The sequence below is a fragment of the Ostrea edulis genome, chromosome 1 (assembly GCF_947568905.1).
Source record: "Ostrea edulis chromosome 1, xbOstEdul1.1, whole genome shotgun sequence".
Lineage (NCBI taxonomy): Eukaryota > Metazoa > Mollusca > Bivalvia > Ostreida > Ostreidae > Ostrea > Ostrea edulis.
The window spans coordinates 64,913,720-64,931,763 of NC_079164.1; the positions used below are offsets into that span (position 1 = coordinate 64,913,720).

Genomic DNA, 18,044 nt, shown 5'->3' on the forward strand with positions numbered 1-18,044 from the left:
TGTTGTGAGCAAAGTCTCCTTTATTCACACACAAGTTCCTCCCTCATTTTCCCCCTTTCTTTGCTTTTCTAGGGGAAAGCTAAATCCCTGGCTACTTCAACTTCTGCTTTGTGTGCCAGTTCAAGATGTCTTGCAATATTAGCAATCATCTTCTCATAAAAAAGCAGACATGCAGTTTGTTTTTTAAGTTTCCGTTTGAAGTTTTGGGAACACCTTAAAAAGAAATGTCTTTTTCTTTCTTTCCAGAGAGCATGGGATATTTTTCACTCTCTATGCTACCGCAGCTTTTTTCACTCTCAGATACTTTTTTCACTTCCAGGATCAATGGTAGGACATTCTGAAACTATAATATAAACTTTGTTACTATCAAGTACAGCAAACAATGTTTTGGAATTTTACGTTCCTTACTTAATGAAACAATTTCCTAAAATTTTATTTTGTACATTCATTACAAAAGGGGTCTTTATTTGTAATAAGAAAAGAACAAGCAACGTTTTAAACCAACATCCCAAATACTAATTTAGACATCATTAAGAAACTTTGAACAAGAAAATAATATAGGACGTAGGAAATGCATAGGACATTTAGGTATTTTTAAAAAACCAGCAGTTTCATGCGAAAATCTCACTAGGATCCAATAAGATAATGCGACTTTTAAGTACATGTATTTCACATAGAAAATAATGGGTTATTGATATATAAGGAATTTGCGAAGATCTTAAATGCTACTTGAGATATCATCCAAAAACTGTTTTCTACACTGCACACCTTCACAACATTGGCCTTTAAGCATTTGACTTAAAAACAAGAGGCCCATGGGCCACATCGCTCACCTGAGTCACCTTGGCTCATATCTAAAGATTTTTCCTATATATTCGCATGTAAAACTTTCATCCCTATTGTGGCCCCAACCTACTCCCACGGACCATGGTTTTTACAAACTTGAATCTGTAATATGTCAGGGCCCGGTTTTTCGAAAGCTGGTTAACTTTAACACAGTGGTTAAGTTTAACGCAGTGTTAACTCCTAACCAAGTGATTAGCTAACACAATGGGTAAATTCTGTTTTTCGAAAGCAATTTAACACATTGATTAGTTAACACTGTGTTAACCGAGTTAACCACTTGCTAATCATTTGATTACCCATAATGCACATGTACTTCCTATGTAAACAATAAGAATGCAGGAGTAAATAAAAGTCTTGTTTGTGGCAGATAGCTGATGAAATGTTCATGTATTGTTTTGTTTCAAAATACATGACAGTGACTGTGAGCCATGCACTTATACTTGTATAAATGCATTTATTATAGTCTATTCAATTTGAATAATCATAGAGGTATTAGATATAATGATATATACTAGGCCTTTAGAAGCCTAGTTGAGAAAAACGGTGCTTATGTTGTAGAAAGCAGGCTCATTGTATAGTTGATCAAAAAGGGGGTTTATAGGGAGTCGACAAGTTGACTTCACAATTGTCTGAAAATACTTGACAAGCCAAAACAAAATAATTTATACACCCCCCCCCCCCTAAAATGAGTTGTTCTGTACGAACCGAACCTAAAATCCTAAGTTGCGTGATGGGGGAGGGGGTCGGTTTCATCCTTTATCAGTAAAATATACGCGTTCAGTTCAAGCTTACATTTCAACTACCAATCACTGGTGCTATGATATGAAAAAGCGGGGAATGGTGGTGTCAGACTTTGCATGTAAAAATAACAGTAAACGTATGTTGTCAGAAATAAGGGGGTGAGGTGCTACATGTTTTGAACTAGGAAATAAAACATATGGTTTTCTATATTGTTTGATTCATAATTGGACAACATTTATGGGAGGAGTTTAACGACGATGCTAGCCTATAAAAAATGCTAAATTTCTAAGAATATCTTTTTTTTTTTTTAATACTCTTTAAAAGTCTTATTTCCCCCAAAACAGTTAAAAATATTCATGAAGAAAATGATAAATAAATTTACCTTATGATAGTCTGTTCACATACATATCTATAGCATTTTATATCTATGTTCTTTTTATGCATTTATTTATTTTAATATTCTTTTTATTTTAAACATAACACTTGATCCACCACTCCATTTCTACTAAGGGAGATTAATCTGGAATATCAACAATGAAAAACTCTTCTTCCTAAGTTTGTGTTAACAACTATTCTGTATTAGCCTGAATTGGAATACTGTTTATATTAGATAGCCTTCAAAAAGAAAATACATGTATGTACGTTTCATGCATGCAAATCTTCATTTGAATCAGTTGTAAATGATACAAGGGATTTTCAAAAGGTCAAGGCCAGTGCAGACGATGGTGTTTAAAGTTGGCGTTTCAATGGAGATTATCATCATGAACTAAGGGCTTGCATACACTTTGACATTTGAAAGCCAAAATTAGGTAAAATTACATCTTAAGCATGGGTCCTGTTGCAGGATTTCATATTAGTGAATATAATACGAGTTTTATTGACACCCCCCCCCCTTATTGAAAGTTTCTGCCAAAAGTATCTATAGATGCGTGCAAGATATTGCCACTGACAGAAAAGTGTAACACCATCATCCAACTGTACTAGTTTTTTCCATTAGCTGTTCCCCTTAGGTAAATTTCATGAGATTTGACGAATATATCAATTTATGACAACATAAACAACACACCGTCATAGTTCAGCATCAATACAAACCTCAGAATGTCTAAGCCTTTGAAATTTTCATGATTTTTGGTCTGAGGCGGACAGAAAATGAAGTAGGCGGCCATTTTTAACCACTGTGTTTAGACTTAACACAGGTACTGGAGGTGGATTAAAGTTAACACAAAGTTAACACAGTGTTAACGCAAACTCGCATTTTGAAAAACAGTTATAATCACATGGTTAACTTTAACACAGAAGTTAACATCGAGTTAACACTGTGTTAAAGTTAATCAGCTTTCGAAAAACCGGGCCCAGGAAGCTTTCATGTAAACATAAACTTTTATGGCCCAGTGATTTTTCAGAAGAAGATTTTTAATGATTTTCCCAATTATATATATATTTGTATGTAAAATTTGACCATCTACTTTGGCGCCATCTTACCCTTGGGGACCATGATTTTTACAAACTTGAATCTGCACTATCTCAGGAAGCTTACGTGCAAATGTAAACTTCTTTGGCCCAAAGGGTTCTTAAAAAGAACAATTTAAAAAAATTCTATTCATTACTTATGTAAAGCTTATCCCCTATTGTGGGCCCATCATAACTCCAGTGGTCATGAGTTTAACAAACTTGAATCTGCACTATGCCGGGAAGCTTTCATGTAAATTTCTGCTTTCCTGGCCCAGTAGTTCTAGAGAAGAATATTTTTAAAGATTTTCCGTATATATTTGCATGTACTGTGGTTTCATCCTTATCATTTTGTTAAACACCAATTCCTTGTCAAGTCAATCACTCGCTCGCTCTTTCAAAATGACATGGATTTTTATACACATGTAGTAACAATCAGGTAAAACGTCAAATTTTGCAGAAAAGAATATCTGAAATACAAGCTGATCTCATTTACTGAGATTTTTTCTCTCTCTCCATTTCTAATGTCTTTCTTCTGTAGCTGACCACAACCTTGTTCATACCTAAAAGCGTATAATCCTTCACATCTTCTGCATCAGTGTCACTGTCTGAAAAACAAGCCATGCCAGGATATTTTCCGTGAAATTCCACAAAGATATTAGAGATGCAGCCATCCGTTTTTTAAAAATATGTATACTTTCTTCTCTTACTCATTTTACATTTAACAAATTCATATACAGATTTAAGATTCCTGAAATCCTGAAGCAGGTTGTTCTCTCTCTCTCTCCCCCCTCTCTCTCTCTCTCTCTCTCTCTCTCTCTCTCTCTCTCTCTCTCTCTCTCAATCTTTATTGTGTGTTCATTTACAAATTATAAATTCTGCTTATACCTGCAGGAGCGTATCTCCAACTTTTGCATTATAAGATGTATCACAGTCATTGACTGCAACATCCTGTCCTTGCTTAGACATTTCCCCTGAAAGACAACACATTAGAAAGTTTATAGTTAATATGCACATTATTTCTATCTTGTAAACTTCTTTCTTACATTCTTTCTAAGTGATAAAGAACATTATATACATTGAATTCTTATACACATGTAGTGACATTCATGGAGATTTTCAAAATGTAAAAAGAAATATTTATGTAATACTACATGTAAAGAATGCTTGCTTCTCTCTCTCTCTCTCTCTCTCTCTCTCTCTCTCTCTCTCTAACCTCTTCTCTCTCTCTTTCTAAATGACACCAGATTTTACACACATATAGTGACATTCAGGTGCCAAAATTAAACAAAATTGATTCTTTCTCTCTTCTAACCTCTTCTCTCTTTCAAAATGACACCAATTTTTACACACATTGTAGTTGTTAACAGCAAGAAGTAATTACATGCAATTTGTTTTATACCTGAACATGCATAATCCTGAACATTGGCTTCTGTAAGTGAAACAATGGCACTGTTCCCTATTTTCTCATCATGCTTGGACATTTTCTCTGAAAGTAAGAGTACTTTAATTTGAGATGAAGGTGAATCCTGATGTTTACCTCCTTCTTCCACTCTTTCTAAGACACACATATCAGCATACACATAGATTGTTATACACATGTAGTGACATTCAGGTAGTATCGAAAGACAAACTGTCACAATGGTCTAGGGGTTAGAGCGTTCGCCTCGCATGCGGAAGGCCGGGGTTCGAATCTTGGCCGCGACAAACCTAAGTCATTAAAACAGGTAGTGACAGTTAGATCGCCAAACGCTCGGTATCATGTGTGAATGTCACAGGTCCTCGGAGATGACCTTAAAAACGGATATCCCGTGTCACAGTGAGTTTGACACGCTAAAGAACTCTCACTGCTCAATGGCCGTAAGCGCTGAGCAAGGGCCTGAATTTGAAGTCCTCCATCGGTCTTGGTCACATCTCCAAATGAGATAATTGACAAGCATGAAGTAACCACATACCTGAGTGTACAATGTTTGAATAGTTTCAATGAAAACTTTCACAAGTAACAAGGTAAAGTTTATAAGGCTATGTTAGCATTACATCTGAACAAAATACATACTATGTATCTGAGATCTAAAAAAAAAAAAAAATAATAAACCAAAAAAAAAACAAAAAACCAAAAACCAAATATGCAACATAGAATGCATCACTCAAGTTTGTAAGTAACTCTTTGAATGCAAAAATAATCTACTTGACCATCCTCGTGATTTTACTATGCTATAAACATACATTGCCACGTTAATTTCAAAATATAAAATAATGAATCTACATGTTCAACATATTAAAGAGACACTACAGCTCATTTTCCACATTTTAATAAAGTGTTTTTTAAAACACGTATTGATAAAATGATAAAAATCATATCGAAACTGACAATTTTGAACAATTTGGATGCATCAATTTACTCTCAACTGCTCTTTGAAGATCGTCCGGAATTCAAAGGTTTCTTCATGCTGACTCGGATTTTTGAATGCTTATTTACATCACGTGATTTTGAATGACAGCAAAGGTTTTGTGTAGGAAATTATTTAAATTCCCCTTCAAGGGGGTTCACACTAACCTTTCAAATATAAGATTATTCCATGCTCATTATAATATAAATAAGTAATTATATAAATCATTATTTTAACAGAAAACCCTCCCATATTCCTATTGACCAATGTTTTTATAATTAACATGTGTCGTATGCAGATAAAAATAGCACTTACTTTTAACAGTGTTCAAAGCAGTGTCTTTGCGGTTAGTCTCAATGGGAGATTTAGAGGGGGCCAAGACACCCCACCCCCCCCCCCCCCACCCCTCCTTCCTTTTTTCGCCACAAATTGTGAGTGAAAATCCAGGTTTTGCACCCAGAATGGCCGATACTTTGGCTAATATTTTACTCACATACTCCTTCGGAAATCCTAGATCCGCCACTGACTGACTGAGTCCTGCGTGCGTTTCTCCTAGCTCTTTGTTTTCCAACTGTCATAACGATCTCAAACCAAATTTTAGTTCATGTATGAGTTTTACGTCATTCAATTTTTACCTCTTTTCTCACAGAATTTGTCAAAATTCTGGATCTATCCACTACACTTTCTCTCACTGGACGACATGCTGCATTGTTTACTGTCTATGCGCATGCGTCTGAAGACCGAAAGGAGGAGATATTTCGATATTTTTTGTATAGGCCATCAAAAAGTATTAATTTTTACGTTAAAAATAGAATTTCAAACTCTAGATAAATGTTATTTTCGCAAAGTTCATACATTCAACAATGCAATAAAAATTGAGAAAGTGCTGGGAAAATTGTCATTTCATGATTTTTGCGCAAAATGAGCTGTAGTGTCTCTTTAACAGATATAACAATGAGTTACTTTTATAGCCTAAAATAGTCACACAAAAAGAAGATTGCTTTATGGAAAAAGTGTTACAACTAGATTCTGATCAGATTATTCACAGTGACAAATGTAACATATTTGGCAATATATATATATGCATAGCTATTATGTAAAATCCTATAAAGCATTCAGGATATCTTAATACGAGTACAATTACGTCTCAGGCCATCTACTACACATAAAACACTATACAGAAAACTAAACATACTGTTTCTTACCTTTTTCTCTGATTTCTTTGGCTTTTTGAGATCAAAGGGATCATCATCTTCTGAAAGAATTATAATTACTCAAAATTGAAGTATGGTTTTCAAATACAAGCATGAAATGTTAAGAAAGGCTATTAGAAAATAATTGTGTGAAGACTGTTGAACATCCCATTCATCATTATCTCACCCATATTGATACACATATTACCATATGTCAGGGATTTAGACCCCCTTCTTAGGCACTTCTGGCCTTTAAGCAGTGGGGATTCTTTTGTGTGCCAAACCCGTTCGCAATGGACCTGTTTTGAACCTCACAAGACTCACAAAGGACTGGCCCATTTCCTTCCCTTTTATAACAAACGGAAAATTACAAAATACATTTAACTTTAGGGGTCATCCATAATTGTAAACCATTTTCCAAAGTGTGCAAAAAGCACGCTTGGGGGGAGGGAGGTAAAAAAAAATCAACAATTTTACCGTACACTCTTTTTTCTCTTCCAAATTTATTTCGTATATATCCGCGGAGTTCGGTTTTATTTTATCGTGAAAAGACGACAAGAGACATCTTTTATTTTTTCTATAAAAACAAAAATCTATTATGTACACAAGATTTGCACATTTATAAAACATTATATCATTCATATATAACAAGAAATAGGGGTACCAATATTAAAGAACTCATTGTTTGAACTAAATTGCTCATAAACTTGATTGTCGATCTCCTTGTTGGGAATTTGAAAATGGTTGATGTACACTTTTTGAGGGGGGGGGGGTCTCAAAAAGTGTGCTTTTTGCACACTTTGGAAAGTGGTTGACAATTATGGATGACCCCTTACTCATAATTACAGATTCAAAACTTTCACACGTTAATATAGTATCAGTCATAATTTAAAACTGTTTCACCTACTACTTCAGTTATGTCCATCTCCATCTTGGTGTTCTAAATGCATCAATGTAAAATTCCAAACATACTGTGTTTTAGAAGTAGCAGTATGCCTTCTGAATTGATCTTGAACTTTTCAAATGATCTTGAACTGTTCCATAATCAAAATTTCAAATCATATGTGTATTGTTGGAAGTAAAAGTTACCAATAATGGACAAGGTACATCATATAATTCTTCTAAGTCCTCATTTATTCAACTATAAGAATACTCGATCATTACAATTTTAAACGTATCAGTACACGACACGAGTTTTATACACCCCACCGTGGAAAGACCACGGTGGAAAATCCACGAAGATACACCGTGTCCGCCGTGTTCCACGGTGTGTGTTATTTCCGAATACACACAGCTGCTAAGAGCTTTGTTCTGGCCACGGGCGCCTTGCGGGAGATGTGAAAATGTGCCGCAGGCCAAATAATCAAGATAAGAATGGAATTTTAAGAAAGGAAAAAAATGTCAATATTTCCCCTCCTGATACTTATATTGTTTTTCAGCATTTTGAGCCAATTCCAACGATACCAAACACTATATATTATGTTTTTAAGAAAACCTGATTTTGACTTTTTTCTTTTTAGTCTTCTTTCTTCATTAAAATATATTCTTAAAGACCCAACTTTAAGTTAACGCCCCCAAATTTTACCTGTGTCGCGATCAATGATAAGCCGCTGGTCAATCAAACTTTTAACAATAGAGCTTAGGTTGATTGACGTTTGCAGAGACCGTGGTCTACAGCTACCTGAGAAAGATGTTTTGATAACAATCATGGCTAATGATGACCGGCAGTCTTCAGATCTCGAGGAAAGCCCCTGTATACCTGAGTTTTGATAGCATTGACTCGCACCTAGAATATTTTAATTTCTAACGTCCACTATACAATGCAATTTATCATCGTATTTTCTCTCTCCATCTTTATACATGTAGTATAGATTAAAGAATCAGAAATCAAACAATGATAATAATAAAAAAAAAAAAAAATAAGTTATTGGAATATTTTCTATTAATGATTTATTGTGGCTTTACATTTATAAAAACATGAACAATTCTTTACTGATACATCAACATGTATAATGGTTATATTGCCCATGCGTAAAACTGTTACAGTAGTTTAAAAATGCTTCTATTTGAGATACCACTTGGATTATAAATTACACAATCAGAAATCAAACAACAGTAAAAAAGCATAAATAAGTTATTGAGATATTTCTATTTATAGTTTATCACGGCTTTATATTGAGAGAGAGAGAGAGAGAGAGAGAGAGAGAGAGAGAGAGAGAGTTATTGAGATATTTCTATTTATAATTTATCACGGTTTTATATTTATAAAGATAAGAGAGAGAGAGAGAGAGAGAGAGAGAGAGAGAGAGAGGAGGGGGGGGGAGACTTCGTGTCAGCTTCTATTTGGGATACCACCATTACGCAAACACTACAGCTACAGAAACCCTACAGACGGCCCATATTGAGGGGTATCTTGACCATTCTTCATTTGGTTGTACATGTACACAGATCTACTTGGATTTATTCATTCTCTCGAAACATGGATATTTTACCTACTACACCCACGACACCGCGAACTCCCAGGACACCAGAAAGTGCCTGGAAACGCCAGGTAATATTATATTTCGGAAATTATTTATATACGATATATAACAATTCAATTAGAAGTTTTAAAAAGCAAAGGTTTAGAAATGGGCTAAACCTGTCATTTGCAATACATATATATGACCAAGTTTGAAGGTTTACGGGAAATAGAAATGCGGTATGCATGTAGGTAGAAATCTTAATTTTTTTTTTTTTTTTTTGCACAAATCAAGACACTAAGCATAATTTGTAATAACCTGAGAAATTTCCTGTGTATATCATAAAAATATACACAACAACCGATCTCTTGGCCAGGTACATTCCAGGTAAATAACATTGACCATGGATAAGCTCCGCCCACATTCAGTCATCAGTGGAGCAACCGTACGGTATTTTTGGGGAGTCTTTAAATTCTATGTTTAAATATTGCGTACTTGCAGGCAATTCCTGTTTTGAATGCGAATTAGTATATTCAGTAAATGAAAAACATACATGTACAACATGTGATAGGGATATTTAATAATTACCGATGTGCGCTCTCTCTCTCTCTCTCTCTCTCTCTCTCTCTCTCTCTCTCTCTCCGACAAATGTGCAGTTTAACATAATTACTTCCATCATATTGTGTTAATATGCATCGGGACAAATATATCTTGATCCAATATAGAAATTAGAGCATTGTCGATGATTGACAAATTGGAATTAATTTATTACGTAATTAATAGAGGCAAAAATACAAACCATCAAATGATTTATTTTTAAAATCCCGAGTTAATTACATTTGACCGAGACTTATGTTCGATGTACTTTGATAGAGGTTTTCATAAAAAGAAATGTTCATTGTGAGTGTCTGGATAATGCAATGATTTTTGTATAATTAGTATATACCATGCAAATTCCTAGGATCTTTGTCACAGTATAACTAAATTACGGTTAGCTGGTTTGGGTTTTGACTTCTTATGAAAAGTGTGAAATATATTGGATCGGCGCGATATCAGATCTTGTCTAAGATCACGGGTATCCTGCGCCGACCCAATATATTTCACACTTTCCGCAAGAAGCTAAGCACTTCTGTTGATTTCAAATACACGGATTAGCTGACCCCCATTGTTCTACTGAGGCGAAAACCCCTTCGAATTTACATGGAATGTACAAGTTATACACAGGTCATTGTTATAGTCATACATCATAGTACCGCTAACCCGACAAACATTTTTTTGAATTTTGAATAAATTATTAAATGACGAAGTATGACCAAATTGTAGATTGAACTTTATAGAGCCCCGTGCTAACATTACTTATATTTTTCAATGTATCAGAAGGGGTATGTTGCCGGTTAAGTAGTGTAAATTTGTTGACAAGCAATAAAATAACAACAAAAATGGTGCTTAAATTGTCCGATTACGAAAACCTTAAATTGGGAGCATGTGTGTGTGTGGGGGGGGGGGGGGGGGGTAGTAGTCTGAAACTGTCTCAATTCCCCCTTCCGACTTCAATTTCTTAAATCGTGCAGTGGGTAGGTCGCTACAAGCTACAAGGCTAAATATTAACTTTCAAGTTTTCAAATTACACCCTCTCCGATTCTACGTGCTTGTAATCAATATTTAAGGATGTAAATCCTCGGTGTCAAATGCAACTAGTTCATGAAAAAAAGACTAATATCAATATAAACAGAAATGATTATTTGCTTTTATTCATATACGCTATCGATTATTAAAATCTTTAATTTAATCTTTAGATGCATTAGATAATGAGAGAGAGAGAGAGAGAGAGAGAGAGAGAGAGAGAGGGAGAGCATTGGTATTCATTGATTATAATATTCATGAATGTATGCAGATACGGGAAGTTTAATACGTTCAATATAAATCTTGAAAGTACAATTTCTTTCTGATTAATTATCCATCCCCTTTCATTCTGATATTGTTTTTTATTTCCCATTTTGTTTTCTTTATAATTACATGTTTAATTTTTCGGCTGGTCCGGGTTAAGACTAATGAATGACACCCCCCCCCCCCCCCCATTCTAAAACGATGTTACGTGCTTAGCTGTCTATCTCCCTCTCAGTCAAAAATAAAATAAATACATGCTATATCATTGGAATTACTGGATAATTCTTCGATTTCACCTTGTACCCCCCCCCCCCCCATTCTAAAACGATGTTACGTGCTTAGCTGTCTATCTCCCTCTCAGTCAAAAATAAAATAAATACATGCTATATCATTGGAATTACTGGATAATTCTTCGATTTCACCTTCATAATACATGTTAATGCAAGCGGACTATCTAGGCTTTTATTCCCCCATCTTCGCTAGCCGAGATTATTCGTCCACGAAGGCACAGTTGACTCAAAACCCATTGCTAGCGGAGATTAGATGAATTTTACCCCCGTATTATGTTATAACTGACCAAGACCTAGTACGTTTGTTTTACAACTTTCATTCAGAAAGACGCGCAAGTTATTGAGTTACCGAATAAACGACAAAACGTCTGTATTTTTATTTCAATGGTTGTCAACTCTATACTTTGTGATATTTCAAGACTACATGTACATGTACTCAATTCAATTCATTGGATCACATTACCATTATGCAATGGTATACAGAAATATAAAGACAAAAAACTGTTATATATACATTTAGTAAATAATACATGCGTGTAATAAAGTATTTATCAAGTTAGAAAAAAACCTCAAACAAAACGTGTAATTATTAATCATGTTAATGTGAAGTATGGGCATTAATAGGTAGGGGAGAACATTTTATTTTATTATTACGGAGTTTTCTAAAGGTTTGTTTAAAAGTAAAGATATTCTTAATATTTATTTGTTTAGGTGATAAAAATTTGATTCTTTGCTCACATTGCTTCACAGTTGAGTACATAATGAAATTCATCTCCAATGTAAACATGTACATTTATATAGCAGACCTTAATCACATATTCCTAATTACACTGAAAACTTTACGTAAAAATAAACCATTGCTTATGGTACACATTTCTTTGAACTGCTATTTATCAAATTGAAATTACTGGCATGTGATTGTCGTTGTTCATGACCCTTCTTTTATTTGGTGAAATTGTGCTGCACGTGCCGTGAAACATTGTACCGACGAGTGGAAGGAATAACACAGGTGTTCATATACAAGATGTCGAGAATTTGGGCGTTTCATAAAAAGGTGTGAACGTCTGCTGGGAAGTTTACATACGGATATGTACCGAAAACACCAACGTATCATTAAACAACAATTACAAGAATTGAATGATTGATAGCTAATTTCTAAATAAGTAATGGGGTGAGGGCATGCATGCTGGCTAAGCGAAAAGGTTTTTGGGGTGAATCATTTCGGAAATTATTTCTTTGTTTTATCACACGGAGGTACACGGTGACATCGACGGAGGTACAGGTGACATCCACGGAGATCCGCCGTGGACTTCAATGTCTAGCTCGCGCGGAAAAATAGGACTTCAAAGGTGACGACAATTTTTTAAAGGTCCACCGTGTTTGGGGCAAATTTGTTCCATCGCGTTGCGTGGAACACGCATAAAACTCGTGTCGTGTACTGTATGCTACTCACTGATTAAAGGACACATCGCATGTTTTTAAACTTTTTAATTTTTTCAAAAAAATTAATTCATTTCATGCCTAAAACTACTTTACATGTGTTTTAAAGGAAACAGTTTGCGTAGTTTTCGAGTTTGAAAGCGATGAAATTCAAATCTTGCGATATGCATATTTTCTTCGATATTTTACGCGCCATTATCTGTGACGTCATATGCGACCTCGAGCGAGAAGATTTGAAAACAGTTGTTAGCCATTTCATTAACAGATTAGATTTAATTGACAAACAAACAATTATCACATTAACGGCTTGTAAATAACACTGCATTAGGGTGTTTTGTGCCGTTTAAGAGTGTACTTGCTGTCAGTAGAGAGGCTTTGGACTGTGGTTTTTTTCAATTTTCGAAGGAAGGTATGAGGGACAAGACGTGAATATTTTTTGTCGGCACAACGACTTTGCCATAAAAAACCCAGTAGAATTTGTCCCTGTACTTTTTTAAACAAGCACTTGGACAAAGACGTAGATAAACTGCGAGAAAATGGTTCTATCGAAGCTACCCACTGTTACATATAGGCCTACGGCATATGCTTTCCGTTCTGCTCTCAAATTCAATACACACTCGCACCAACTGACCTTCACCTTGTAACACCATATAGGCAGAACTTCGCTAGCAGTGTCTACCAACTGGTAGTTTTAAAAAAGAAATTTGAAGATAAAAGATAATTGAACTTTCAATTATAAATAATAAAATATGATATTTCCCAACTTTGAATTGAATTACAATGCTTTCATTTTTTTTTTTTTAACGTACAGCACGCAGCGCTCCCACTTCCTAAGTAATAACGTGTAGATAACAAAAAAATAATGATTAATAAAATTGCTTGAATAAAATAATCTAAAAGTATTGGGATTTTCACCATAAGTTTGATAATTTTTATTATTTTTTTTTCTCGAAATGCACCCGTGACAGTAGGCCTAGTTGTCAATGATACATAATCGTATCATAATTTAGATCTAACTTCTCCAAAATAAATTTAATAATAATTGCACTGTTTATTTTCAAAAAGCAACAACGCTAATTACAGTTCTTTACAGAAATGACATTACCATATTGTGTTTAGACAGTGATCCCATGTAAACATTATTTACTCGCAGATTTCATACTCGCTTTCCTCGCTACATTTGGGCCGCTATTTGTATGCACTGGTGGCTAAAAGATATTTAGACTCGGGAAATTTGTTAACATCGAAATAAATGTTATCCATGGTAAATTTATTAGGCCCCTAAAACCCGAGTTTTTAAAAATATCTAACACTACTTTTACAAGAAGTTGATCGACGAAGGTCGCATATGACGTCACTGTACCACGTGACTACCTATCTAATTAACTAGGCTTTTTGAAATCGGGGCTTAGATTTAAGTCCGTATTGTGGCTAATTATCGCAATACTTCAGCGAACGAACTATTACAATTAATTTCTATAAGCATAAGGAAGACAAAATGTATATAATTTTGTATACTTTGAAAACACGATATGTGTCCTTTAAAGTATAGTTTTAAACGTCAATTTGAACGCACAAATTATTCATCACTTTAAAATCATTACATGTAAATGTTGTTGCCAGGGAGCATTATCATCACCATAATCATATCGAATTTCTTCTCTTTCATTAATATCTCTCAGGGCAAACAAATACAGCCTTGGATACTTATTAAAAACTTTCAGTTTCATGGTTATATTTGCCCTCTTGTCATCATTGACATAATGGCACATTCTTTCTGTCACATCTGTAGCATCAACACTACAAAATGTAAACAATCTTATAATATACATGTACGACCCCAGCATATGCAAAACGTTTTAAATTGTTTAAATAGTTCTCTGCATATATATGAAAGAAAATGCAATATTTCAAAGATTGTCTGTCAACATTTGAATTGATGGACAGATACGATAAACATTTAAATATTGACTGGGGTTGAGGTAAATTTGTTGGATCTAAGCACGAAAATGTTTGGTACATGGGTGTTAAAAAACCCCACTTTTTTACCAAAGACCCTTATCAATAAACATTTTGCTATACTCAATAAAATTTCCCTCTTCATTGCCTTTTTTGGCAATCTGAAATCAACCTAGAAAAATCAATTGTTCCTAAATGAGTCTGAATATAGTAACAGAAGTCTCTTTTTTTTTTTGATTAACCAAGATTATATTGTGTATCATATGTGAGTCATGTTCTACATGAACAAACTAGTTACAAATAATCAAACTTAATAAATTTGAGGAGTGATAAATATTACGGAAATTACTGTAAAGGCAGAAGTTTTTGTGGGACTAAAATTTTATTGATTTGTGAATTTAAATGGTTTCATATGGATTTAATTCCGTTGTTTCAAAAATAATCATACTGAACATACATGTATACTGGTATAAAAAGTTTGTTAGGGATTAAATTTCATTGATAAATATCGTCAACAAAATTTAATCCCCAAGGAATGTTTCTGCTTTTACAGCATTAAGTAATGCTTGTTAATTGTTCGTATGATTTGCTTGGGCAGTTCAATATTGATTTTCCAATGGAACAGCAGTTTGAAAGTCAGAATATTTTTTAGACATTTAGTGAATAGATCAAATTATTTTTTACCTAAAATACTAGTAATTCAAAGCAGATGTCAAATACAGGATATACTGCACTATATTTGTGCTATGTACATGTGAATTTTCAATCAAAGCAGATTCATAACATTCAAAATAATTCTTAACTGAAGAATTTAAAGAATGTAGTACATATGTACATCCATGATTGTTTACAGTATGCGAGAGAGAACAAACAATCCTCGTCAAAGGAATAAAGAGTCAGACACATATCTCTATACCTCTAATAATGGGTAGTAAAATATGTACAAGTCAAGAATAAATTTGAATAGATTAATTACATGTGTATTAGTTTGGACCGAACAGATTGAAACTAAGCATAATGGGATAACAGTATATAGGGTACAGAATACAGAAAGATTATTTAAATATCATTTAACTCAATGATATTCTTTGACTCTGAAATATGACAGTTTGTTAATAAAATTAAAACCAAACTAAACTCACGCCCGTCTCCCATTCCATTTGAAATAGAACATGTAACTGTGTTTTTTCCTCCTGCGCTTCCTTTCTCTGCTCTCTGCGTCTTTCTCACTTAGTCGATTACCGACATACATGTATACTAAAAGAAATATTCCGTTTTCGAAAAACTTTGTTGTAAATACACCAAACCCTGCAAAATTAAATTATACCAAAGAATAGACATACACAGTTTGACATTTATTAGTACACAAAGAGACTGTATATAAAAATATTACTTTTCAGTTTAAGTAAAATAAATGATGCGATTTATACATGTACATAAGTATCAAGGTAATAATACCTATTGTTTCATTAATAAACCGTTTTTCAAATCCGTCTTTATCTAATCCAGCTGGACACCAAACTTTTGCATCCTCATCTGGTCTTATTCTTTTAGTCTATTCAATAAAGCCATAAATAAATACAGTATACATATACATATGTACATATTAGATGAATTATCATAATTATATGTAAATGGATATGTTCTTTATAACATTTTCAACTGGTAATTGAAAAACAGTCTCTTCCAGGTGATATTTGTGATTTGAAACTATATATTTTGTTTAGAAACAAAAGAATTATAAAGATCTGTGCATCGATTAATCAGAGCCAAGAACACATGCATTGTAACATTTTAATCATTGCTTTTATGAAAGTGCAGGCAAAACATTAGACTCTTACAATATCATGCACATTCTCTTTGATGACTGCATGGTCACTGACATTTTTAAAGATCACTCATCATTGCAAACCACAGCCAATATATATGATTCTCTCCCATCTGGCCATCGTTGCATGATAAGAGAATATCTCGTAGTTCATTACAGTTTTGATCAATGCAAGTAAAGCATAGAGTTAGATTGACCTATGAAACGACCTTTGATTATCCAATCGCAGTTTCCATAAAACCTGCTGTTTATTGCTGATGCAGTCACAGTGCACAGCTTGTAGAATTCAAACAGGTTAAACACGGCATCATATATTGAGTGTGAATACTCGACTTTACAATATGTGATCAAGCAGCCATGGGTTGGAGAGAGAGTTATGCAAACTCTGGGCCGTGGCTTGAAATGATGAGTCATTCTCTATATAGTTTATTACATGTATTTACCTTCCCTGGATGTCCTGCATTTTTATTTAAGCTAATATGTACCTGAAATGTAATATAAAAGTAAAATTGAAAAATTTTACACACAATAATTGACACACACACTGGTCACATGGACACAATTTGATTTAAACCTTAAAACCCTTTGGTTTTATCTATTTATTTATTTTTTTACCTTGGTGGTATAGTGAAATACAAAGTAATTGAATTAAAGATTTCAATGCACAATAATAAACCAAAGGATAATATAAGAGATTCTATATAATTTCATGTACTGTACATAAAGAATATTACTTCCTAATTTTTATCAGAAACATGGGATTGGCCAAAAGAGGTGATGTTAGACTAAATATAACTATTTTGAATTATTTACGAAAAATACAAAATTAATGGGGAAATCTATGATTTCAAATTTAAGGGTGAGATAGTTCCTTGACAATTGGCCTGGAGGGATATATCTCAGCTCAGAGCACAAGGCAGCCCTAGGTTCCAGATACTGTCTCACCTTGTCCAGGCCATGTATATCAGAGCTGAGCCTGATAAACTACTAGGCATATGATTTCAGGTGAAATATCTTTAAAACTATAATAGTTACAAGTGTAAATGTTGGTGCATGTCTTGTGAACATAAAATCCCATCTTTTTTTATAAAGGGTTTATGTGTACCCTTAATAAAAGGGTTGGCGAAACTCCGGAATTTTGTCGTGTCCAGAGTTAAATGTCGCACTGTTATATGCTACTCGGAAAAAGGTTAAACCTCTAACATGTTTCCAAATTTAATTTTGATAAAACAAATTACCTCCATTGTTTACGATTATGGTGCTTCCTACAGCACTTCAATCTACAGGATTATAGTCCTGATTAGTCCCGATCCACTATGCTGCTATTCATTGCGAGAGGAGATATAGTAACGGGTCTGTATGTGTGTTACATGTAAGTACGTGTGCAACACGAGCTTGAAGAAACTCTAAGCCACACTTTTTGCTCTATTTATTTCAGACTTCACATGTATCAAAAGATGAAGAATCCCATTAATTTTGAGAGCAAAGGTCAATGTTACTACAGGACAACTAGAAAAATCATATAGACACTCATTGCGAGGGGATGTGCTCCGCTTTGT

The 18,044-nt window shown here is 34.1% G+C and overlaps 1 protein-coding gene across 1 annotated transcript; it reads right to left on the reverse strand.

The window, feature by feature from the left end:
* Positions 1–214: 214 nt before the first annotated feature.
* LOC130048025 (uncharacterized) lies at positions 215–17,729 on the reverse strand. Its single transcript, XM_056144013.1, has 10 exons — positions 17,724–17,729; positions 16,929–16,970; positions 16,116–16,212; positions 15,908–15,965; positions 14,303–14,498; positions 7,523–7,559; positions 6,622–6,681; positions 4,439–4,594; positions 3,925–4,010; positions 215–343 (listed from the first exon to the last, which is right to left on the reverse strand). Exons 1-10 carry the CDS (start codon positions 17,727–17,729, stop codon positions 215–217), a joined length of 867 nt encoding a protein of 288 aa, XP_055999988.1.
* Between the last annotated feature and the right edge of the window lie 315 nt (positions 17,730–18,044).

Coding starts and splice junctions, on each gene's coding strand:
- LOC130048025 (XM_056144013.1), bottom strand. Junction 4,011..4,438: donor TCAGGATTATGCATGTTCAG/GTATAAAACAAA, acceptor GTTGTCTTTCAG/GGGAAATGTCTAAGCAAGGA. Junction 344..3,924: donor TTGGAGATACGCTCCTGCAG/GTATAAGCAGAA, acceptor TTTATATTATAG/TTTCAGAATGTCCTACCATT.